At 40.8% G+C, this 25,495-nt stretch overlaps 1 protein-coding gene across 2 annotated transcripts; it reads left to right on the top strand.

The window, feature by feature from the left end:
- The first annotated feature begins 505 nt into the window (after positions 1-505).
- smim29 (small integral membrane protein 29) lies at positions 506-24,336 on the top strand. 2 transcript variants are annotated; one of them, XM_052034338.1, is made up of 5 exons: positions 506-586; positions 10,956-11,257; positions 13,213-13,238; positions 18,896-19,001; positions 22,244-24,336. In XM_052034338.1, the coding sequence occupies exons 2-5, from the start codon at positions 11,111-11,113 to the stop codon at positions 22,310-22,312; spliced, it is 348 nt and encodes a 115-aa protein (XP_051890298.1). In that variant the 5' UTR covers positions 506-586; positions 10,956-11,110; the 3' UTR covers positions 22,313-24,336. The 2 variants fall into 2 exon arrangements, with proteins under 2 accessions (XP_051890298.1, XP_051890299.1); XM_052034339.1 differs by lacking the exon at positions 506-586 and having other exon boundaries at positions 22,327-24,325.
- The last annotated feature ends 1,159 nt before the right edge of the window (positions 24,337-25,495 follow it).

The raw sequence follows: 25,495 nt of genomic DNA, 5'->3' as shown, positions 1-25,495 counted from the left end.
TGTGCTGGTCAGATCAAGAGAGGCGAAGCAGCCGTATCCCACCCTCCAGCATCAACTCCATTGCTCTGCCCTTGGCATCTCTTCAATTACTTTTTAAATACGAGGGACATTTCTGTCTCCATCACCCTTTTCAGGGAGTGAGTTTCCAGACCCCTACCATCGTCTGAAAGTGTCTTGTTTTATCTCTTCACTCCTCTCGTCCTTCTACCAATCACTATGATTCTATATAAATTATCCCTTTACATTTTTCTACACTTCCACTGTGCCTCATTGCAACCTCCCGGCTTATTCAGCCTTTCTGCACAGATCAGACCAATCCTGCCTGTGGACCAGGCGATATCCTGACCAAGGTGTGCTTTTCCATCAATTGCTGCTGCCTCCCCTTTTTGTTCGCCATGGGCGCTGCGGCTCTTCCTGACTGCTCAGGAGTCCCGCCTCTAATCCCTTTCGATTGGTTCACCGCTTGTCTTCGAGCTCGGTTCCTCCTTCGCTCAGTGGGCGGACTGACTGTCCATCAGCTGAAGTGGTATGGGGAGCGGTGTGGGTGTTGATCGTTCCGCTGTGATACCGAGGAAGACAGAGCGAGGTAAGAGAGGTTTGGGCTGAGGAATATTCATTGATGTGTACAATTAGGTTCCCGCGAAAGGGCATGAGCTGCGAGGTTTCGGAAAGGTGTGTTGCTGTCCATGTGTTACCTTTTGAAGGTGCACTGACTTCCTGGTATTTGGAGCTCACTGCCTGCCACAGAGGGAAACACCGTACCGGCGTTGATCTGTTGCATTGGGGAGCTTAGCAATTCTCTAATGAGGCTCCGGAAACTCCCTGGTTTTAACCCTGACCCATTACTGGCATTTATCAATAGGCCTTCGTTTTATCAAGAGTCGGAGCAGTCCTAAAAGACATGATGTTTGCTTTTATTTAAAATAAAACCTCATGATTTATATGATTAAGTATGTGAAGTAAAATTCACAAGAGTTCCTATGCCTGAACCTGGCCTGGTCAGACTCACTAGTGCGTCTCCATCAGATTCATTGAAGTATCTGGGTTTTAGTGCACTTCTTATATATTATCTCTTATAACTTTTTTGGCGGAGAACCAAAGGTTGCTAGGATCTTCCCAGAAATTATTGGAATGCCTTGCATCTTGTTATCTTTTGACTTGTCTCTGCAATGTCCGTGGGCATTGCACCGTTTAAGACAAAGTTTCAAGAATGTAAATATAGAGTATAATTGAAAATCTGTACTATGATTTATATCTGGTGAGAGAGGGAAAGAATATTTTATTAATCATATTCACTATGCTTATTCTTCATTAATTAATTTCTCATTTATCTGAACAGACTGCTGAAATATTCTAGAATTGCGTCACAATGGTCTTATGATGGGCTGTTATCAACAAGCAAGAAGTGCTCAGTCTGTTCTTGTAGTTACCAGTAGATCTGTAGAACATTTTGAAGTGAGATTTATATTTGGAGGTTTTTGAATGCTTTGTTGAATTTTTTTGAAAAATACTATGACAACCCATATTGAAAGCAGAGTATTCTTGTTGACACCATGTTGTTGCAATATCTATGATCAAATGATTACATGATGAACTCCTCGAATGAGAGTGTTGTACTGTGAAGAGGGACTGAATTGAGAAGACATTGAAGAATGTTCTCTTGAAAGGCATAAAAATCAGATGCTGACAGAAAAGTCTGTCTGACTGAAGAGCCTGGATCTAGAGATTCTAGTCTCAAAATAAGGTGCTGGTCATTTAAGAGTTGGGCACTGCAAAGGAGAAATTTCTTGACTGAGTTGCTCATGAATGTTTGGAATCCTATATCCCAGGGTGTGTATTTATTAACTACATTTGAGATAAGGTCTCCCCCACAGAAAAAAAAGGAATCCAAGAATATGAGGAATTGTGGAAAAGTGGAGTCATTAGAGAAGACCTGGATGATTGTATGACAGAGTAAACTTGGGTGAGGGTGGGGGAAATGCAAGTTCTCTTCCTGTTCCTATTCCCTAATGTGCTTTTCAAGTATCAGATACAAAAGCAAATTGCCTCTAATACAGTAGATCTGCTGCCCATAACAACATGTTGAAGCTGACATTTGGAATGGATGGAAGGAAGGCACACTTACATTGAATGTTTAGGATTGTAGCAGGGAAGCACATGAGTTTTGATGACTGATCATATCAAATGTAAACTTAGATTGCAAACATTTTTCTATTTTTTGCCAGGAAAGCTGATCTGTTGTTGATTAAGCAATATCTGATCAATGATAGCCAACTACTGAAATCCTCAGTCAAGAATTAAGTTTGTTAAATTCTAGAGTGAAATAAAAGCTGTACCTGGGCCACCCTGCAAGCTACATAACCATACCCCTTGTGGACTTGAGTATGAATTTGTGGCAAACCCTGTTCCACAGACATGAGTGCATAATCCAATTTGACACTCCAGTGCAGTTCTAAGGGAAGCACAAAAGACTGCAGATACTGTAATCTGGAGCAAAAAGCAAACTGCTGGATGAACTCAGTGGGTCAGGCCAGTGCTGATGCAAGGTGTAGAGCTGAAACATTGACCATCCTTCTGCCTCCACAGATGCTGCCTAACCTGCTGAATTCCTCGAGCAGTTTGTTTTTTCTCCATTTCTAAGAGAACACTGCACTATCCAAGGTGCTGCTCACTGAAAGATAATTTGTCCTTGGCTGCCCTCTTAGGTGGATGTAAAACATCCCATTGAACTATTGGAGAAAGATCAGATGAGATTTTTTCCATGTATCCTGTCTCTTCCCTTTTAATTAATGCCAATCTTTGAGATCTGTCCCTGTGACAACATCATTGCCTAGAAACTCCTTTGAACATTGTCCAACCAGATTCAATTTAATTGCCTTGGTTGCAAGTTGAAAAACTTTTGTGATCTAAGATGTACTGCCCAGTTCTCCTCTCCCAACATCAGGTGGGGATACCTTGGAGTGGGCAGTCTCTAGAATTTCTGAATTCCTTATGGTGGGAGTTAGACTTCGACAGAGGAATACAGCGACTGCAAGGGGTTCCATTCCCTAAGTGTCCTCTCCTCCTTCCTATGTTGATCATTTTCACTCCAGTTTTGTGTAGAGTTGCTGATGAGACCAGCGTGCAACACAGGCAGTTGAGGAACATGCTTGCAATGAGTTACCCTTCTGTTGGTTCCTCAGTTGCATTTATTTCCTCTTTGAAGATGGTTACAATTGCAGCATGTTCCCTGGCACATCCATCTTATCCTGGATGACTGATTGTGAATTTGTGATGACATCCCTGTCAGCCAAGATTTTCAACACTGCTCACCCCAGGCAACTTTGAACAGGCAAGCGCAGGCTTACTATAATTTCCAAGGAGGGATCCCTAAAAACACAGGTAGTGCATGACTATCTATGCACATCCTATCGGCAGCTACTTTGTTATAATCTATGATGTCATAGTCCTCTACAATAAGCCAAAGGGTGGCGACTGGATGATTACACAACCCCAGTTCTCCAAGCTGCTTCTTCATGCTACTTTCCCCTATTGCTAATCTTTGCAGTATTTTTTCCAGCCCAACATAAAAGCCACTGTAAGAAATATTTTGCAGAAGGCAACTTTTTACATGCCAAATGTGATACAGCCAACAACAAATTATTTTATATTGCTCTTAGTAATATCTCCTGATTCATTTTTCCCTCCTATAACCCAACGGCTACAGCACCACAGGCAAAAAACTGCAGACATTCAGTAGAGGAAACTGCAGTGGGCCTTGCAAGTTTAGGCAGAAAGAGCCTAGTGTATCAGTATGTACTGCAGTGATCAGGGCTGGCTGGCAGGCAACATCAAAACCATTGGTGTAGTGGGAACAGACTGGTGGTCAATGCAGGGGCTGGAGTGTGTCCTGAACCCAGACAACAATATTTTAAGGATTTTTATTGATGTTTTAATAAAGTTACTTTCAGACAAAAAGCTAACCTAAAACACACAAAATGTGGGCCCAGGGATAAAGGCCAATAAAAAGGGTTAGGTACAAAGTAAAGCTCCCTCTACACTGTCCCAGTACATACTCATAGACCATAGACAGCATTAGTTTAAAAAAAGGTTTGATCCAGTGAAGGGCTGGCAGATTTCCATTTGAAGCAAACTACCACAGTTGCAGAGCAGCCCCTGAATGATTATTGTAATATGTTAGAGCAGCCCTGCGGTTCATGCCCTGAACACAGATATCCAGAGCTGTGGCAGCAGTGCACAGATGTTCGGCAACTTCTGTTTGTGCAGCAGTGGAAGCTGAGACATCACAGCTGACTACAGAAGTTATCCACCATTCTATTTGGGAAAAGTGGATTCCAAGCTCTGCAAAAGATTTTCTGCAAGGGTGGTGCTGGTGTTTTCCATGCTCTTTGGCAGAGCATGCAGGCTTTCTGACACCCATGCCAATGCACCAAATGATTTAATGTGCATAGTTTGCAGTTGACACTAAAGTAGCTGGCATTGTAGACAATGAAGAAGGTTATCAAAAGTTACATGGGATCTTGATCAGCTAGGTAACTGGGCCAAGGAATGGCAACTGGCTTTCAATTCAGATAGGTGTGAGGTGTTGCATTTTGGGAAGTCAAACCAGCATAGGGCCTTCACAGTGAATGGTAGGGCCCTGGGGATTGTTGTAGAACAGAAGGACCTTGGGGTACAAGTATATAGTTCCCTGAAAGTGGCGTCACAGGTACACAGGGTAGTGAAAAAGGTATTCAGCACACTGGCCTTCATCGGTCAGGGCATTGAGTATAAGAGCAACAAACAATCTGCTGGAGGAACTCAGCGGGTCAAGCAGCATCTGTGAGGGAAAAGGAATTGTTGATTTTTCAGTTCAAAACCCTGCTTCAGGACCTGATGAAGGGTTTCGACCTGAAACGTCAACAATTCTTTGTCCCCTACAGATGCTGCTCAACCTGCTGAGTTCCCCCAGCAGATTGTTTGTTGCTCCAGATTCCAGCATCTGCAGTCTCCACGGAGTATAGGAGTTGAGACGTTATGTTGACAGTTGTACAAGACATTGGTGAGGCAGCACCTGGAGTATTGTGTACAGTTTTGGTTACCCTCTTAGAGGAAAGATGTCATTAAGCTGGATAGAGTGCAAAGAAAATTTATGAGAATGTTGCTGGGATTCAAGGGCCAGAGTTATAGAGAGGTTAGGCAAGCTAGGACTTTATTTCCATGGAGTGTAGGAGACTGACGGCATCCACCCTATCTCTGTCCCCAAAATCATAAGGGGCATAGAGAGGGTGAAAGCAGACAGTCTTCTTCCCAGGGAAAGGGAATCAAAAACTAGAGAGGATAGGTTTAAGGTGAGAGGGGAAAGATTTAAAAGGGACTTGAGGGGCAACTTCTTCACGCAGAAGCTGGTGGGTATATAGAACGAGCTGCCAGAGGAAGTGGTTGTGGCAGGTACAATAACAACGTTTAAAAAACAGTTGGACAGGTATATGGATAGAAAAGGTTTAGAGGGATATTGGCCAAACACGGGCAAATGGGACTAGCTTACTTGGGTATCATAGGCCATAGGTCCTGTTTCCATGCTGTATTATTCTTTGACTCCTAGACTCTATCTACCTTCTTCTCAAGGTTGCAACTTTGAAGTCTTCATCTGAGTCCCTGTGTGACCTTAACATCCAGGGATTAACATTTATGCAAAGTATTCCATCTCCCATGGTTACAGATAATTTGTGCCCAGTGACATGCCACTTTCCTGCCATTTCACCAACTTCTGTGTGAAGTTTATCTGAGCTGATTGCTGGGATTGATGAATTCAGTGAAGTTATCCTTTCTCTTTCATTTTCCTCATTGTCAGGTATCATTGCCTGGCCAGATTGCGGTTCTTGAAAACAACTCCAAAAGGTAAAAAACACAAGGTTAAGATAAATGCGGAGAGGAGTGGCAGCATCTAAGTAAGACGCACATGCTTACACCATTTGTACCTAATAAAAACTTTATAAACCTTTACTTATACAGCACCGTAACAGGCCCTTCCGGCTCAATGAGCCCGCGCCACCCAATTACACCCATGATAACCTACTAACCTGTATGTCTTTGGAATGTGGGAGGAAGCTGGAACACCCAGAGGAAACCCACGCAGTCACGGGGAGAATGTACAGTCTCCTTACAGACAGTGACGGGAATTGAACCCCAATCGCTGGCACAGTCGTAGCGTTACGCTAACCACTATGCTACCATGCTGCCCTCCAAAGAGATTGTGGGAAGAGTGGAATGTGAAAAAGGGAATCGGCAAATCTTTAACTTGAATATGCAGCTGGGATCAAGTGAGTTTCCATGCCACATGACTCTCTGAAAATCCCTTGAGTAGTATAAGGGATGTAGAAGTACAGTTAAGAAGGAAATCAGGAGGGCAAAAAGGGAACATGAGATATCCTTGACAGATAAGGTAAAAGGGATAAGAGACAGATAAGAGATTCTATATATTAAGAGAAAAAGGGTAAGTAGGGAAAGAATAGGTCCCCTTAAGGATTCATGTCATTTATATGTGGAGCCACAGGAGACAGGTGAGGACTTAAATGAATACTTCCCATCTGTATTTACTGTGGAGAAGGTATGGAAGCTGGGGAATTCAGGAAAGGGAACAGTGATGGTCTGAAACATATTGACATTATGAAAGAGAAGGTTCTAGCAGTGTTGAGGTGCATAAAGGTAGATAAATCCCTGGGACCTGACCAAATGTATCCCAGGGCATTGTGGGAAGCAAGGGAAGAAATTACTGCAGCCTGGCAGAGATATTTATATCTTCCTTGGCCAGGGGTAAAGTACTGGAGGACTGGCAGTAGCTAATGTTGTGCCTTTATTTAAGAAGGGCTGCAAAAATAAGCCAGGGAACTGCAGGCTGGTGAGCCTAATATGAGTGGTGGCAAAGTTACTGGAGGGGATTCTGAGAGACAGGATCTATCTGCATTTGAAAAGGCAAGGACTGATTAGGGATAGTCAGCATGGCTTTGTGCATGGGAAATTGTGTCTCAAGGGGATAGATGAGGGCAGGGTGCTGGACCTTGACTACATGGACTTCAGCAAGGGTTTTGACAAGGACCCACATGATTGGCTGGTGTGGAAATTTAGATCACATGGGATCCAGGGTGAGCTAGCCAATTGGATACAAAATTGGCTTGGTGGAAGGAAACAGGGTGATAGTTGAGGGTTGCTTTTTAGATTGGAGGTTTGTAACCAATGGTGTGCTGCAGGAATTAGTGCTAGATCAACTGTTTGTCAAATATATTAATTATTTGGATGAAAATCTACGTGGCATGATTGGTAAGTTTGCGGATGACACCAAAATTGGTGGTGTGGTATACAATGGAAAAAGGTCGTCTAAGACCACAACAAGATCTAGGTCAACTGGGAAAGTGGGCCAAGGAATGGCACATTGAATTTACTCAGATAAGTGCAAAGTGATGCACTTTGGGAAGTTAAACCAGGGCTGGACATACACAATGAATGACAGAGCCCTGGGAAGTGCTGTTGAACAGAGAGACCTCGAGGTACAAGTACATAGTTCCCTGAAAGTGGTGACACAGGTAGACAAGGTGGTGAAGAAGACATATGGCATGGTTGCCTTTGTCGGAGTACAAGAGTTGGGATGTTATATTATAGCTGCACAAGAAGTTGGTGAGACTGCACCTGGAATATCATGTGCAGTTCTGGACACCTATAGGAAGGATGTGATTAACCTGGAGAGAGTGCAGAAAAGATTCACAAGGATGTTGATGGGACTGGAGGGCTTGAGTTATAAGGAGAGACTGGTGACTCTCTTCCCTGGAGCAAAGGAGGCTGAGGGGTTACATTATAGAGGTCTAGAAAATCATGAGGGGCATAGATAAGATGGATTGTCACAGTCTTTTCCCCAAGGTATGGGAATCTAAAACTAGAGGGCATAGGTTTAGGGTACGAGGGTAAAGATTTAAACGGGACCTGAGGGGCAAGTTTTTCCACACAGAGAATGGTGGATATATGGAATGAGCTGTCAGAGGAAGTGGTTTTAAAAGACATTTAGGTATGTACATGGACAGGAAAGGTTTAGAGGGAACAGAAAAAAACTTACCCAGCAGTTTGTTGTTTGGTCAAGATTCCAGCATCTGCAGTCTCCGCTGTCCCTAAGGATTAGAGGGGCCAAAAGCAGGCAAATAGGACTAGTTCAGAAAGACCCCTTGGTCAGCGTGGACCAGTTGGGCTGGAGGGCCTGTTTCTGTGCTGTATAACTCAATGACTCTATGATTCAGGCACACCCACTGGCCATGCAGCATCTTTGCAACAGCAACTTCATTGATGAGCAGCAATGCCTCCTCCGCATGTGTTAAGTGATACATCAATAACTGCCCCTGCTAGTTAGCATCTGCTGGCTTGATTGTGTGCCACTTCGTTCTGCAGAAGAGAGGGGAGTGAACTACACAATGCTGTCGTGATAAAACATCTCCTATCTCAGTCTTTTGTCTATTTGTGTGCTTAGTGAGAGATTGAAAGGAAGTCGTTTCTTAGGAAACCTCTCTACATTTTGAAATCTGAGCAATGTTGTTTGCCGAGATTTCAGGAAGTTGTGCAGCCTGTTCCAGTAAACTCTTCAAAGGTGGTGATGCCATTGGTGATGTGTACAGTGTTAACTGCAATGTGTGATATACTCATTGAAGTCATTCCAACTACAACTTTTTTTTTTGCACACTATCTTTGCCAAAGTGTTTCACTGTGTCATAATAAAGAAACAGTGAACTATAGGGATGTCAACCAGGATTGTTAGAAGTCTTTGGTCAGAAGTGGCTTCTCAGCAAAGGGTGTGCACGGCTAAAATGGTAGTCCGAAGGCTGGAGTCAAAAGCTGACTGGAAGCATTCTATGATTGAAAGAAGCTTTATCCTCGGGAAATATGAAGCCTGCAATGGATGTCAACATGAGGATTAGGATATTAAATTTGAGTGGGACTGATATCACAAAGTTAGACGTGATGGGTGAGCAGGATTTGGCCAAGGTAATGTAAGGACAGCATTACTTTAGGTTGTCATAATTATTTAATGGCAACACCAGTTGTTTGCCAGAAAGTTGTGGGGCAAGTCCTATTCCAGGGACTAGAGCACTGGTCTGGGCTGACAATCCAGCATTGTACTGAGGGAATGGTCAGAGGTGCAGCATTCGGATGAGGTGTGAAACTGATGCCAGTTTCAGATGGAAAGAACAAGATGTTGCTGTTTGAAGAGAAGGGTAGACTTACTATTGTCTTGACTAACATTAATCCCTCAACCAAGATCACCAAACAGATTAATTTATTGTGACTTTTTTTTACAGTACAACTTCAACTGGATGAACTGTTTATTTGATTATTCTTGGTGGGGCTATGTATGCAAATTATCTATCATTAGTAACTAGAATTCCATAGCACTCAATTGAAAGTCAGTGGGGTAAATAAAAATGTGTTCTGTGGGTGCAAAGCTTTTTGTTTGTCTGCTTTGCTTAACTTGCTTTCATGTTGCAGCCCTTCAGTCCTTGGATTTTAGAGGTTTTGCAGGCTTTTCTGTCGCTGTTAATCACATTTTGCTAGTCTTCTCGCTTGGCAGAGTTTCAGGACCTCAGTGAAGTTAAGGTGGAAGGCTGCTTGCCGAGCTGAAACACTCATGAAATGCTAGAGGAACTCAGCAGGTCAGGCAGCATCTGTGGAGGGAAATAAACAGTCGACGTTTCGGGTCGAGACCCTTCATCAGGACTGGAAAGGAAGAGGGCAGAAGCCAGAATGAAAAGGGAGGGGCTGGAGCACAGTGCCTACCTGTTTATTCTGGCTTCTGCCCTCTTCCTCGCCAATCCTGATGAAGGGTCTTGACCCGAAACTTCGCCTGTTTATTTCCCTCCACAGATGCTGCCTGACCTGCTGAGTTCCTCCAGCATTTTGTGTGTGTTGCTCCAGATTCCAGCATCTGCAGAACCTCTTGTGTCTCTGTTTTGCCAAGGTGAACGTTGGCACTGTGAGCCATGCTACCTCTTTGTCCAAGCTTTTGATAAGCTGCCCTAGTATCTCATTATGTGGCTCAGAGTCAAATTTAGTTTGAAAACATTCCTTTGATATGTTCTTGGATGTTTTACAATGTTAAAGGCATTATATACTCTTTCTCTGGTGAAATGATCTAATTTCGTGTGAAATCTGAATCCACTAAACTGCGCTTTAACAATCATGCACCAAATCTTGTTAGTTTTACCATACAATGTTTTTAATGTAAATGAAAAACATGATGACGCTGGAGGAACTCAGCAGGCCAGGCAGCATCTGTGGAGAAAAGCAGGTGGTCAATGTTTCGGGTCAGGACCCTTCTTCAGGACTGAAGATAGGAAAAGGGAAAGCCCAAAAAATAGGAGGGAAAAGCAGAGCAGTGATAGGTGGACAAAAGAGAGGAGGCGGGGTGGGCACAAGGTGGTGATAGGTAGATGCAGGTAAGAGGTAGCGATAAGCAGGTGTGAGGGAGGAGGGGAGAGCAATCCACCAGGGGATGGGTCAAGGTAAGGAGGAAAAAAAGGTAGTAAAAAGAGAGAGAGGCTAGGAAAGAGAAGAAAAGAAGAGGCATGGTTATGGGGGGGGGGTGTGGTTGAGGGGATTACTTAAAATGGGGGAATTAAATGTTCATGCCATTAAGCTGCAAGGTTTCAAGAAGCAAAATGAGGTGCTGTTCCTCCAGTTTGCACTAGGACTTCTCCTGGCAGTGGAGGAGGACGAGGACTGACATATCAGTGACGGAGAGGGAGGGAGAGTTGAAGTGACTGGCAACGGGGAGATGCAGATCGTGGTTATGGACGGACCGCAGGTTTCTGTGAAATAGTCACCTAGTCTGCGTTTGGTCTGGCCAGTGTCATAGGGTTTTGTCATAGTGTTTTTCATCTAGATATTCCAGCTTCTGTAGTCCTTTGTTTCTCTAATATTTGTAATGTCTTTTATTTCAGATATATTGGTTGTAGAAATATCAAGCGTGGCCATGAATGGAAAACTTTAGCTAAGTAACTGTGCGTTCTGATTTTTCATCTAAATGCAACTAAGTGGTCCACCACCCCAGCAAGACTGACTTCTCTGTGGTCAAAGACATTGTGAATGAAGACGAATGGTTCCAATGCAGATGCAGAATATTCTAGTGAAAACGAGTAATTCTTCAGTGACCGTGCCTCCTACTGATGAAAGTAATGCAGTTGCGGGATTTGTTCTTGTACCATTCTTTGTCCTGACAGTAATTGGATTTACTGTTGCTATGGTAAAGTAATTTTTCATATTCATACAATCACTTTAGTTTTGACTTTGTAAAACCTCAGGGGTGACAGTTCTGATCTGTAATTATGTTGCATGGTTAATTAAAATAATAGGGCCTGGGTAAAATAACCAATCCAACAATATTTTGTAATAACTGAAGAAAATAATACTATTAATGCATATTAAATAATTACATCAATTTTCGGGGTTTTGCGCAAAAACCCTCATTATGATGACCTACAGAATTTGCTGCTTTCTTGGCTATAGAATTTTTTCACAAACTCATCAGATTAACAAGGTTATTGAAACAAAACTATTATGTCTGATTAGTGAATGCTAAAGCAAGGACCTAGCTGGTCAATGCCAGTTTAAATGGAAGCCAAACCAAGACCAGTCCAAATGAAGGGTCTCGACCTGAAACGTCGCCTGTCCATTTCCCTCCACAGACACTGCCTGGCCCACTGAGTTCTTCTAGCAGTTTGGTTTTTCACTCCAGATTTCAGCATCTGCAGTCTCTTGTGTCTCCAGGACTTGCTGCGTGCTTTATCCTGAACTTGCTGACATATTCAGAAGTCCAAATCTGTTCACAGATAGGGTACAGCAGTGGCGCTCTATCTTCCTGAGATTTGCCAGCATTTATACTGGTGTATTACCTCAAATTCTGCATCAGGTTAAACTGGTCACAGGATCCATTAATTTCAATGGGGACTAAATGGATCTAAAGCAAAGGATAAGTTAAATTGTTTTTATCCTAACACTTGTGTTTCAGATAACAAAGTGTTATTTTATAAATTATAATTTAAAAATTCAGAGACATCTGAAAACTATGACATGACCTGAGCAGTTTTTACATGGATAATGACTTTCGTTAATTATCGTGGGAACCACAGCTAAATCCCAGCTTATTATTTTAAAGGGAAGCAGTCCATAGTTGCATTTTCATTGTGAAATCTTGCATTTTCATTGTGAAATCTTGCATAACGTTAATCTGTTGAGTTTGCAATGCGCTTCTGAGCTCTTTTCAATTGGGAAGTAAAATCATGTGATATTATTTTATACAGTTATCAGCATTTAATTGCTTGGTACTACTTAGACTACAACCATCAGGCCATTCATTCTTGGATCTGATGGCACCCCTTATCAAATTGTTAATAACCATTCTGAATATTCTGAACAATTTCTGTATGTGATTTAAATAGTGTCCTGCCAACCCATAAAAATCTGATGGTAACCATTCATTTGAGTATATAGATTATCACCATTACAATCTGAAACTCTTATCTACCTAAATCTACCTAAAATGAAGTATGTTTCCACACTTTTTTTGGAGAGTAGCTAGAGGAGAAAGTGACACACCACATGAAGTTTAATCCTAGTCCAGAGACTTGTTAGATCTGCAGTATAGACTGATTGATCACGTTGATATTTCCATTCAGAATCAGGTTCATTATCACAGACATATGTCATGAAATTTGTTGTAATTATGGTGGAGAACATTAAAGAAGAATTCTGCCGCCTTCTAATTCTCAACTATGACGCAACTGAGGAGGATAATCAGCCACTTTGCTGCGTGAAGACTACTGCTACTTTTGTTTTACCATGCCTTCAAGAAATCTTTCCTGACTGACCAATGGGCTTCATTCTCATCTCTTACTGCTGACCTTGATGGCTGCTGCACATCCAGCGTGGAGGTAGCACACATTCAGATCCTGCTAGTCTAAGCCTTTTATACTCCAGTTTCCTTGCATTCCATCTGCCCTGTCTTTCAACTTTGGATTAACGGATGTCAGTTAGCAAAAGTGAACTAGCCGTATTTATTCTAAATCTGTGCTTTATTCTAACTGGGGCATGTTTGTTCGGCTTATTCTTACGTTAGTGATTAATTTTACATTACTTAGTGTTTTGCTGCAAATACTTAAAGAACCAGGTTAACTGAACCTTTTCCTTTTTTTTAATTAGGTGATGTACATTCAGAAGAGACGCAGGTAATCAATATTTTTCTATGGTGACTAAACCCAGCAACTTCATTGAAGTTTTGCTTAGTTGATTTATGCCGATAACATATCCGGTAAATGTGTTTAACTTGGCTGTTGTTTTAATAGCTTGAAGGTATTCAGCAGGTAACAATAGGATAAGAAAATATAAAATGTGTGAAATCTATCATTATAGTTTGTCCACCAGTACATTCATATCTCTTAATGTCTGTTCATACATACAAAGTTCTGTTTTGTATCAATTTCTATATGGCAGCAAATAAATGCACTGCTATGTACGGTAATCCTGTACAGCGTGGAGTAGACCTTGCTGAGTTCTGAAACTGAACTTGACCTGTGAGTTTCACAGCACATGCTAGGACATATTTGGAAGGTGAAATCTGTCTACTAACTTCAGCACTGGACTCCCCATGGAGTCGAGCAGTGGGGCTCAGTTTGGATGAGATTTCCCAACAATACACTGGGAAATTGCCTTTCACATCCTAATGCACCAGACCAGATCTGAAGCAGGTTCCATGACTCCACTGATTTCAATGGGGACTTGTAAGGCAAAGGGTTAGGAAGTGACACAAATTTACTTCTTAAAATCATTTGCCTTACTTATGTGTCCCAGTTAACTTTTAAGAGCTTTTCAATTTGCATTCAATTATATACTTGAATTTTATTAGTGTTCTATGTCTCTCACTGTGACATTTAAAAACAACTAAAATAGTTTTTTTGTAGCCTGACAAAGTTTTGGCTCCCACTTTGCCGGCTGTCAGGAGAGTTTTTGGAGTGGGGCCTCTAAAGTACATCACCGGACAGCAGAGCTCCATGAGATATACCCTCTGCATTCAACCCAGGAACGTGTGTGCAAGGGGGATCTGTGGGTGACACTTTTGTTGGTCTGCATGATACAGCCTGTTGTAAAAAGCATCACATTGAGAACGAGATGTTCTCATTGAAAAGTGAGTGACCTTAAGCTTTATTTTCAGTTTTACTTGAATGGGGATCAATGCTTTATCCTAAATTATAGAAAACTGATGCCTGTGAAATTATATTTATTCAGGATTATTGCCTTATCAGGAAATAAGAGGGGAGGTTAAGTGTGGTGGTAGAAGTTCATAAGACAGAATTTTAGCTTCCTGATGCACCAGTGGAAGGGTTGCAGTTCTAAAGTTTTCTGAAGCACGTTCATCAGAGCCGTTCTAGTCACTACAAGACTATGGATATGCTGATCACGTGCATGGCTCAACTTTACTTCTAAAGGCACACATTATAAGCAATACATTTAATAAATCCCAGAGCTAGCTGCTCAACTAAACCAATTAACAAAATGTATTGCACACACCTTGCTGGAGTGAACATCTGGGGCGGCAGGAGCCAGGGAGAGTGTTGACAGTAGGAAATAGTCAACATTGGACACAAAGATGGCATCATAGAAGACAGATGTCGTAGCATTGTCATACATTCCCCTAATGACCTGTAGTAAAGTGCACATCAGTCCAATGCTAACATGGAGGTGAGGATAGTGACAGGGTATGTGAAACTGAGGTAACTGGTCAAAATCCTTCCCTTTCTCACCCACTTTCCCCTTTCCCCTGGACTTTCCCAGATGGAATCCTGGGTGGTGCTTGGTGTTCCAATAGCCATCTGTCCTTGCAAAGTGAGGCAATTGATTGCAGGACCTCACAGACTCTGAAATCCAGAGGGTGTCAGCCAAGAACAACTTGGCTTTCAGAGAACAAATACAAGCAACCTGCCTCTAAAGCTACTGCCCTTGCACCATGTAAGACTCTTGAGAATCTTGCATCTTGGTCAGCATGGACCAGTTGGGCCGAAGGTCCTTGCTCTATGAGTCTATGTCAACTGAAAATTCAATTGAGTGATTTTTTTTGCAGTGCCATGTAACATAAAATACATTTTCCCTCCATAATTACAACTGTTTCTCAGTTTCACATTGCTGGCAAAGTGTACCCTTTCTGTCATGAGTGCTGTTGTGACACCAACATTATTTCTACATTGGAGATATATTGCTAATGTCACTCTCATAGAGTGTTCTTCTTGGAGCCTGACAAGGCAACTTGGATCATGTTATTACAGAGGATGCCTGTTCTTGGGCATTCCTGGGCCTATTCCCACAGTGTAAACCTAGGAAGCAAGCAAAGTAAGTAACATACGTTTCACTGCCCATCTCAAATATCCATTCAGCACCACCCCCACCCCACTTAATTTGTGGCCCCATCCAGACCCTGCAATCTCCATCCCCAGCTTCCTGCCCCCGCTCATTAGACCGTAAGATATGGGATCAGAATTAGGCCAACTGCTCCGCCATTCAATCATGGCTGATTTTTTTTCAACCCCATTCTCCTGCCTTCTCCTCATAACCCTTAACCCCCTTGCCATTCAAGAACCTTTCAATCTCTGCTTTAAATACACCCAATGACTTGGCCTTTGGTGGCAACAAATTCAATGATGTCTGGCTGAAGAAATTCTTCCTGATTTCAGTTTTAAAGGTACGTACCTTTATTCTGATGCTGTGCCCTCAGATCCTAAAACCTCCTCTCCGCATCCACTCTATCCAGGCCCTTCAGTATCCAACAACACAATTTCCTGGCCTCTGATACCCTGCTCCTCCCTCCCAATTACCCTTTTCCACTCCCATACCTGGATCAGGTGCCTCCCTAAGCCATGCTGTTCTATAGCTGCCTTCCGATCCTGGCCTTGGAAGAGGAGGAGGAAGGGAAGGTGGAGGAGAAGCATAGGGCAACACATTATTAGCCTCGGATGCAACTGAAATCTCATGAGGTGGGCCAATGATCAGAACAATTGTGAGCCAACCTCATCCATGCTGTTCTAGTACACACTAGGGTGTATTAGAATTTCTGGACCAGTAGGTATTGGTAGCTACACGAGGATATGGTGTTAATAACCTTCATTTCATATCTGTAACATCTATGGTTGCTAAATTGCAAGTGGCCTCTTAACATTTGGATTGCAAACTGGTGCTGAAGAATGGGTCGAGGACAAGACATATATATCGGTGTGTGGGAAATAGTTTGTGTGGTCAGGTGAAGTTGTTGCCCCCTTTTCAGATGAGTGAATTCTGGAGGCTGACTCAACTTTGCTAACATGAGTTTGGAGATGTCCCCTGTTCTCTTGCAACTGACTGCATTAACACCATTTTCCTTTTCCTCTTCGGATTGCTTTGCTCCTCATCCAAGGGGCTGTGTCATTTCCTGCCATCTCTGTGTTGTGTCCCCTACTCTCATTGCTACATCGCAAAGTAAATGACCATTCTAAAAAATACTTGCAGGTACGTACTGAATGGCTGCTCCAGATAATTAACATGTATTGCTAGTGACTTTAGTTAAAATATTCCTCTGGAGTATTAAGTGTTATTCCTTGTTTCTAAGCAACCTGTGTAAATCTGTTTGGAGATGTGAATGATCAGGGAGTCCAGACAACCTCTGCATGAAGATATTATGTTAGCTTCCTGGAAATCTTGTCTATGCCTACAAGAAGTTTTCCAAGTTTACCTGAATAATGAACTGAAACATCTCCTGTGAAGAAAGCTAAAGTTTCTTAAGAAAACAGCTGTGAGGCTGCAGAATCTATTGCTGTGCTTGTTTACTCTGCCAAACCTGTCTGACAACATGTGCTCTTGCCTCAGTTTCGTTGGTGAGTTCAATGAACAGTGTTTGGGAAAATTTAGTTAATGATTAACATATTTAAATTGCCAGCTAACCTCTCCCAAGGTGATTTCTGATTGCAGCCTGATGTGCTTGTGTGAAGCACAGATACTTGTTGATTGGCATTGATGTGTTATCACTTCTTGCAGACTTTGCAACCTTCCCAATCTGTTCATAAACCAATCCACTCAGGAATTAAATTCTGTCCCTCCCCTTCTCTCCCTACCCCAGAATGAACAATAATGTTCTGAACATAAGATATGTACATTGAGACAGGGTCAGGGTATTTTAGCTACTTAAAACCATTTCTGCCTTCCACTGAAATCAGTGACCTAACTTCATGACAACCTACTAACTTTGTTCTTTTATCTCTCAATACAATTTACAAAAATCTAACCATGCCCTACTTAAAATTAACAATTGAAAAACATTGATTGGCATTTGTGGAAGAATATCCATTCAGTCTTTAGAAGTGTATCCTAGTTACGTTGTTGAAAGATCTAGCTCTAGTTTTTTAAGCAAAGTCTTTGGTCCTAGACTTCCCAACTACTTGAAATAGTTTCTCTTTATCAAGAGAATGTCAACTGGGATGTTGCAGTTCAGTGCTTGAAATTAATTGAAAGAAAATACCTTGTGATTAATTTACAGGCAAGCATGTCTATTTTTTCACTACAGTTTCCTGAGAGAAACTAAACTTTGTATACAAACGTCCTTGTGTTTTCTGTTCTGTGAGAAAATTAAATAAAGCAGCTGTTTATATCTGGTTCATATGAGACTAATTTTTTAAAAATGTCTTGCCAAAGGACCTTTGAAAGCCAACTACTAAAGGAAAAGAGCATGTGCATGCTCACATCATTATATGAAAATAATTGTGCCTTATGCATAGACATTTCCAATCAGATTCATATTAACAATTTCACTACAGTTATTGCTACGATGTATTCTGTTCTTCAACAAATGCAGTGGGGAGAGGGAAGGGAACAAAGCTTATATTCTTGATTGGACTTGCATGTATTCATGCCTGCCTCATTGCTGTAATGTTTGTCATTACCAGTTTTAAAGTTTCCTTTTTTTCCAAACATCTTTCCTCGCCCTCTCCTGATGATGTTGGAACACAAGAGCAAGTTCTGGCCAGCTTCTGATAACTCATCCAAGTGGCTTTGTAAATGTGTAACCAGAAAGGGGTTAAGTGCTAGCAGGTTTTACAACTTTCTGTGGGGGAGGAAGGAAAACAGCAACATCCTGCATCCGTGTAGCATATTTAACATAGAGAAACTTCCTGCAGCATTTGACAGAGAGAAACAGATCATTGTCCTCCTTGTGGAAATATTCTTCTTGGAGCAGTCGCCGTATAGTGGATGGTAGAATTGGTATTGGTTTATTATTGTTACTTGTACCGAGGTACAGTGGAAAAACTTGTCTTGCATACCATTCGTACAGATCATTTAATTACAGAGCACATTACACAGTCTGCAAACTTATCAATCAGATCACCTACATTTTCATCCAAGTCATTAATATATATTTACAAACAACAGAGGTCCCAGCACTGATCCTTGTGGAACACTTCTGGTTACAGACCTCCAGTCAGAAAAACACCCCTCCACCACCACCCTCTGTCTTTTATGAACAAGCCAATTTTGTATCTAACTTACCAACTCACCACGAAAGAAAGGGAATATTGTATAATTGGTTTCAATTTCAACTAACTATCATATCACAGACTAAGAATCAAACCTGGCACATTTCTCTAATCATCAAATTATTTTCACACTGGGGAGCATTTAACAGCTGAACTACTGTGGGAGCCTGCAGTATTAATTTCTTTATTGGGCCAACAATCTCATCTTCATAAAATGGACTTGATTTTTGTTTTGTATTTAACTGGGATACTTTGGGGCTTTGCTTACATAACCAAAAACAACCTCAGATATCGATTGTTTATTTTTGGATTATTTTTCTCTTGCCTTTACTTAGATTGGATAAACTGCGACACCAATTACTACCTGTTTATGCCTATGACCCTACTGAGGATTTGCATGAAGCTGAGGAAGAGCTTCTTATTGACAGTGATGAGCCAAAGGTGAGCACATAGATTTTATATTAACAAAACAAAACGTGGAGATGGAACTTAGGAAAAGTCTTTGAAAATGGTGGGGCATGTGGCAAAAATTGTGATCCTGGATTTGATATGTTGAGGAAAAGAGTAGAGAAATGTGAAACATTAGTTTGGCCACAACTGGATTATCGCATCCATTCCTTCTATTGCACTTTTGGAAAAATGTGAAGGCCTTGGGGAGGATGCAGGAAAGATTTAGTAGAATAGTCTAAGGGATAAAGAACTGAATTCATGGAGAAAGAGTGCAGAAACTGGGATTATTCCTCTGAGTGGAGATCACAAGCTGTGATAGAGGTATTCAACATATTGAAGGGACAAAACAGAAAGAAACTTCCCATCAGTTAAATGGCTAGGAACCAGAGGACACATTTAAGATAACTGGCAAAGAAACCAAAGATGACATGAGAATTCTTTTAATGTAGTAAGCATTTAGCATCTGGAATGCATTGCCTGACAGGATGGCGGAGGCAAGTTCAACAGTGGTTTCAAAAGGGTATAAAATCAGTACTTGAAAGATAAAACAGCTGGATTATGGAGAAGGATTTGAATGTGGGATTAGCTACATTGGTCTTGCAGATGTAAAGTTCTGGATGGCTTCCTTCTATGCAGTCACCCTTGTATGATTCATTTGTCCCACCACGCCTTTGCCAGCTCTTTGAACGAGCTATCTAATTACCCCACCCTAAATGGTGTGCTGCATAGTCCTGAAAATGTTTTTTTCTGTGTGTGAATATATCACACAGCGCCTTTTGAAGTTTATTATTTAATCTGCTTCCACCAATCATTTATATAAATGGCTTGGATGAAGGCACTGAAGCTGTGTGTGCCAAGTTTGCTGATAACACAAGGATAAGTAGGAAAGTAAGTTGTGACAGGACATAAGGAGGCTACAATGCGATGTAGGTTAGTTAAGTGTGTGGGCAAAGATCTGGCAATCAGAAACTACCCATTTGGCAGGAAAAGTAAAAAAAAACATCTAAATGGTGAGAGATTGCGGAGCTCTGAGATGCAGAGAGATCTGGTGTCCTGTACATGATTCACTGAAGGCTGGTTATGCATTACAGTAAGCAATTAGGAAATATAATTGTTTATTGCTGGAGAAATTGAATGCAAATGTTTCAGTTACTGGTGAGATGACATCAAGGATACTGTGCACAGTATTGGTCCCGTTATGCAAGGATGGATGTTCATATGTTAGCAGTTCAGAGATGCTTTACCGGACAAATACCTGGAAGCGGCAGGTTATCTTATGAGAAAAACATGGAAAGGCTGGGCTTCTATCAGCTGGAGTTTGGAAGAACGAGAGGGGTGATTGAAACATACAGAACCATGAGTGGTCTTGACAGGGTGGATGTGAATATGGAGAATTGAGAATCTAGTACTAGGAGTCACTACTTAAAAATAAGGTCTCACCCATTTAATACAGAGGTGAGGTAAAATTATTTCTTTCAGAGGGTCTTGAGTCTTTGGAACTCTCTTCCTCAAGGAGAAGTAGGAGCAGAGTCTTTTAATATTTTATAAGGTAGATAGTTAACAAGTAAGTAGGTGAAAGGATACCATGGGCAGCTGGGAATGAGAGATAAGGTTACAACTAAGTCAGCCACGATCTTCTTATATGTAGAGTTTGCTTGAGGAACTGTGTCACCACTCCCACTACTAATCTGTACATTTTAATGGTACATTCCAGATCAAAACATATCGAGACCCTGAAGTAGCTTTGGTGCCACTTAGGGAGGAGCACAAAAGTTGGGATGTGATCATTTTGCAACAACCCTAGTGCACAGGCAGATACATGAACATCATATGGGAACTGGAGCAAAACATCTTTTGATGTCTCATTTTGTCCAATAATCCATTTAGCTAAGACCTCAATTGAAGGAAATGTCTTTCAAGGGGGAGGAGAGAAAATCCTAGGATCAAATAAGTCGATTGAAAATTTGAAATAAAACATTCCTTACAACTTGGAGATAAAAGGACAGATTTTTCTGTATTGTTGCCACCCTCTTTTTCCCAGGAAATAGGGCAGTGGTGAGAGGAATATCGAGGAGAAACAATCAGTTAGTGCTGAAGGTCCAATCAAACTGATTGATTTCCTGAAACAGTTGGATTTAGCTGGCCACTGCTCACTAGTGACTGGTAGTCACCAACTAAAATATTCAAATAAGTCAGTCAGACATGCAATGTAATGTCTGTTCCAGAGCTGCCACTACAATTTCAGCTTCCCAGACCCCGGAGATCAGTTACAGGTTTGGAGGTATGTACTTAAAAGGATCATGAAATCCACTGGGGGAAGCAAGCTGGGACCTGTACTGGCACTTACTCATTCTTCATTGTCTTCCACATTAAAGGCCCAAAGTTTATTTCCTCGGCATTAGGTTCTTCCACTTTCCTGGCACTGAACTATACTGTTATTGAGTCATTTCCCTAAATTTACCAGTCACTTTTTTTTAAGATATTTGTGCAGGATCATAATAATAATTGCTTTTGCTACATTGTTACTGTCCTTCCAAATATCCAGCTCCTTTAGGAGTAGAAAATTTATTGCTGACCATTCACCTGTCTTAAATAAAAGAGAGTAGACCACTAAAACTTCCACAGACATCATTGATCATCAATTGAAATTTAAATTTCCGTGCTCTGTAAACAAAAAGGTTACTAGGCTGAATTTCTCCCGTGCCTTTTGGATTAGCCTATGTTGTTAAAGCTGATTACTGATCTCTGGTTCAGGCTGAAATTGATCTGGAACTCCCATTCTGGATTGGTGCTCCATTTTGGTGTGTGAATTTAAAAAGGGAAGTATTGCAACAACTCCCAGTTAAAGTTGGAGCAGGAAGATGTTGAGAGCTGGCCCTATCAGTCTGGAGAAGCTTTTCAATAAGCAACTCATACAGTGATTTTAATTGCTACTGACTTTTTTTTTTATTTCTGTTTGGTATTTGGCTTGTTGAACCTAAACGAGTAACTAAGCACAAATGCTTCTGGCAGGATAACTGAGTAACACAGAGTGTACTCTTATTGGCTGCATTGAGAGGATTGCTGTGGGTTCCAAGCCATATTGATAAAATCTAATCATTGCATAACAAGAATTGCTGAAGCACTAATTGCAATAAAATTGCACTTCTGTTCCAACGTATTCTAATTCCCAGGTGAGTAAACTTCCAGTGTTAAAAGTATAACCCCTGAATACCTATTTCTTGTTTTGACAGCTGGTAAAAGGTTGGGGTACATCACAGCACTATAAGAGAGCATTTCTCACAAACAGCATGAACGCTTGATCTGTTGGTTACAGTTTCATACAGACAATCAAAGGCACCAGGGGAACTGCTGATCATTGAGCTTTCACGGAGAAGCTGCTACACAGTCCTGTTTCTAGAAAGCAACGTATAGAAGCGAAAACCAATGAAACATACACAGCACTGGATTACCTCCTGTACAGAAACAAAATGTATATTGTTTAGCATGTTTGATACCAATGTAGGGGGCTTAGTGTATTTTTTTTGCCTTTGAGACACATCTGTGATATGCTCATGATGCATATACAAACCACAGATTGTGTAGATCCCTGGAAAGTTTACAACAAATAATGCATCAGTGAGCTAGTAAAAGAGGGTTCTTTTTCACTTATGATTTTCATTTGACATTGTAATTTGTGTGCAATTCCCATTGGAATTTATAGGGATTTACGAAACAATGCAATTAATACTGGCTACAGGCAATGTGGGTAATTTAGGATGTTGTGAATGGTTTTGAGAAGCTCACTTTTATTCGGTACACAGAAAGCAAAACAGAATATGTTTTGTGCAAAGCATACATTTTTGAGTGCTCATTTCAATGCTCAAAAATCAACAGTCTGCTTAAAGCCAAATTTGCTGAGATTTATAATACTTACTTTACATAATAAACCACCTCATTCCTGGAGTGATCATTGATTTACTGAGATCTTGAATAAAATAAAACATCTTGAATACAACTTCCTTAGTGGAGATAAACTGTTGGTCAATTACAGTTAATTTTTTTTTTAAATTCAGTAGATACCAGAAATTTAAAATAAGAGTATGCTAGGACTCCTAAGCAGGACAGGCAACATCTGTGGAGAGAGAAAAAGCAAACTGACATTCCAGGTCAACATTCACCCATTTTGAAGATGGTTTTGCTGTCCATAGATGCTGCTGTTAAGCAATTGCAACCCTTTCTGTTTTTATTGCTGTTGGACTGTTTATTCCTTTTAGGGACTTGCACTGTCGGGAGGCTGTAACAAACATTTTTTGTGCTCCCTGGTCTGTTGGACTAAAAATGTACTGCGTTTGCAGCACTGATATATAATGATGGCTTAAGCCCTTTCCAGTCATATCTAGTACATTGATAACAGTACACTGTCAGCAGATTAACTTTTTGACAAAACTCTGGTGGGCCAAAGGACCTGTTTCCCTGCTGTATGATTTCATTTAACTGTATTTGTGCACCTGACAGTTTCAAACAGTTACAGAATAATTTCTGTTGACGCCAAATAAATGAACAGAAATAGTGTCTAAAATAGCTATTTAAAAAAAATGCAATTAACATAATAAATAATAAACCAGTTGAAAAGCTATTAAATGTCATTTTTTCTATCACAGGAGAACTTCTTCTGAATGTGCACAAGTTGCACAGCCAGAAGAGCAATAACTTTGCAAATAACTCAAGGTTAAAGAGAACACTTTTCATTTATTCCTGTTACAATGTCTTAGTTTCTCACAGAGCTGAGCATTTTATAACCAACTCAGCAATACTTCTCTGTCCCATGACAATCAGCAGATTAATAGCCAGAAGCTTCTTATTAAAAAAAAGTACTACATCTTTTGGAAGCTCCTAGCAAAGTGTTTGGCTGACCTCCCCATGTCTTGATCCTCTATTGGTTTATACATTATTCTTTTTTGGCAAAGTTCCTTGGTGAGGAAGACACACACCAATTTTTATTCATCTGTGCTTTTCATGAAAGACAGCAATCCCTTTATTCCTTCAATATCAAACATCATCATCTCATCTCACATTCTACAAAGAAACATGATTCTAAGGATGGCTCATTTGCTTCCATTATTGATTCTACTTATGTCACACAAAAAAAAACCAAAATGTTACCTGTTACGTTCTATATTACAAATGGTGATAATGGTGTGGCTTTGGGACAATATTAGTAAACAAAAAATAGAGTGCAGGAGCCTTCTGTCATTTTTGTGTGCGCGCATTGCCGTTCCTGAATGTTACCAGAGCATATGTAAAAATAGTATTCAAGTAATAAACAATTTTTCTAATTGGAATTCATTAATCCTGTACTCAATCTCTTGTTCAAAGTACATTTGCTTAGGAACATCCATGGTCAACAATTTTCCATTTTTGTACTTTTTTTCCCCTTTCAACAAAATTCCCACCATACCTCACATTAACCTGGAAGCTGCAGTACAGTTGACCTGGTGATGGTGTCTTCCAAAGGTTGCAAAGACACTGCATTACTTTAAACCTAAAGATTAATATCTTAAATAATGACTGTATGGAGAGCTCAAATCATTACACAGGCAGTACCAAGAGACAGCTGCTTTCATTTTCCAGTCCCATATCAGAGGATAAATGAAGCTCTTGAGAGACAGCTGCAGGACCAGTGCATGGAACATTTGGCTCCAATTCCTCCCCCGAATTATTAAGCCAGAATATAAAAGAAAACTTGCCAGCATTCCTACATTTTGAAATTGATGTAATACAAAGAAATATGATTCAAGTAATTTGTCTTATGATGCAGAAGGAGGCCATTTGACCCATCAGGTTTTATGTCAGTTCTCAGAACAATACTATAATTTCTATTCCCCGCTTATTTCACTATAATTTATTTTCTGCTGCATGTCCATCGAGTCGCTCCAGTTCTCCTGCCAACCAGGGGCAATGTACAATATAGCCAATTATCTTATTGGCACCTGTTTGATGTCAAAACACTAATAACCTTGTAAATAAGGCACATGATTTTAACACGAGAATTACGAGTCGGAGTAGGCTATCCGTCTGCCTTGAGTTTGCTTTGCTACTCATCCAGATTCTGGCTGATCCTCTACCTCAGCTCCATTCTCTTACATTATTACCATAGCCTTCAATTCCCTTAATATCCACAAATCTATTCAGAAACTCAATTACTGAACCTCAACAGCAAAATTTCTCAAACTTTTCAAAGTAGTTGACAGCAAAGATTTTCTGATTACAGCACTGTTTACTAATTTAAATTGTATTTATTTTGTTTTTTGTATGTCAGCAGATAAATTGAATTAATTAATACTTTAAGCTCCTTGACCAAGGTTCATCAGACCAATCCCTGATTTGCAAGAAGTGATAGGATATCGACACAAACCATGAAAGCAAAACGCAACAAAAAGCAAAATGCTTTTCAAAGGTCTCAGACCCGAACCATTAGCTGTTTCTAGTTCTAAAGATGTTGC

The sequence above is a fragment of the Pristis pectinata genome, chromosome 20 (assembly GCF_009764475.1).
Source record: "Pristis pectinata isolate sPriPec2 chromosome 20, sPriPec2.1.pri, whole genome shotgun sequence".
NCBI lineage: Eukaryota > Metazoa > Chordata > Chondrichthyes > Rhinopristiformes > Pristidae > Pristis > Pristis pectinata.
This window is presented reverse-complemented; position numbering and strand designations above follow the sequence as displayed.

Coding starts and splice junctions, on each gene's coding strand:
- smim29 (XM_052034338.1), top strand. CDS start 11,111: ATGGTTCCAATGCAGATGCAGAATATTCTAGTGAAAACGAGTAATTCT. Junction 13,239..18,895: donor TACATTCAGAAGAGACGCAG/GTAATCAATATT, acceptor GCCTTTACTTAG/ATTGGATAAACTGCGACACC. Junction 19,002..22,243: donor TTGACAGTGATGAGCCAAAG/GTGAGCACATAG, acceptor TTGTTTTGACAG/CTGGTAAAAGGTTGGGGTAC.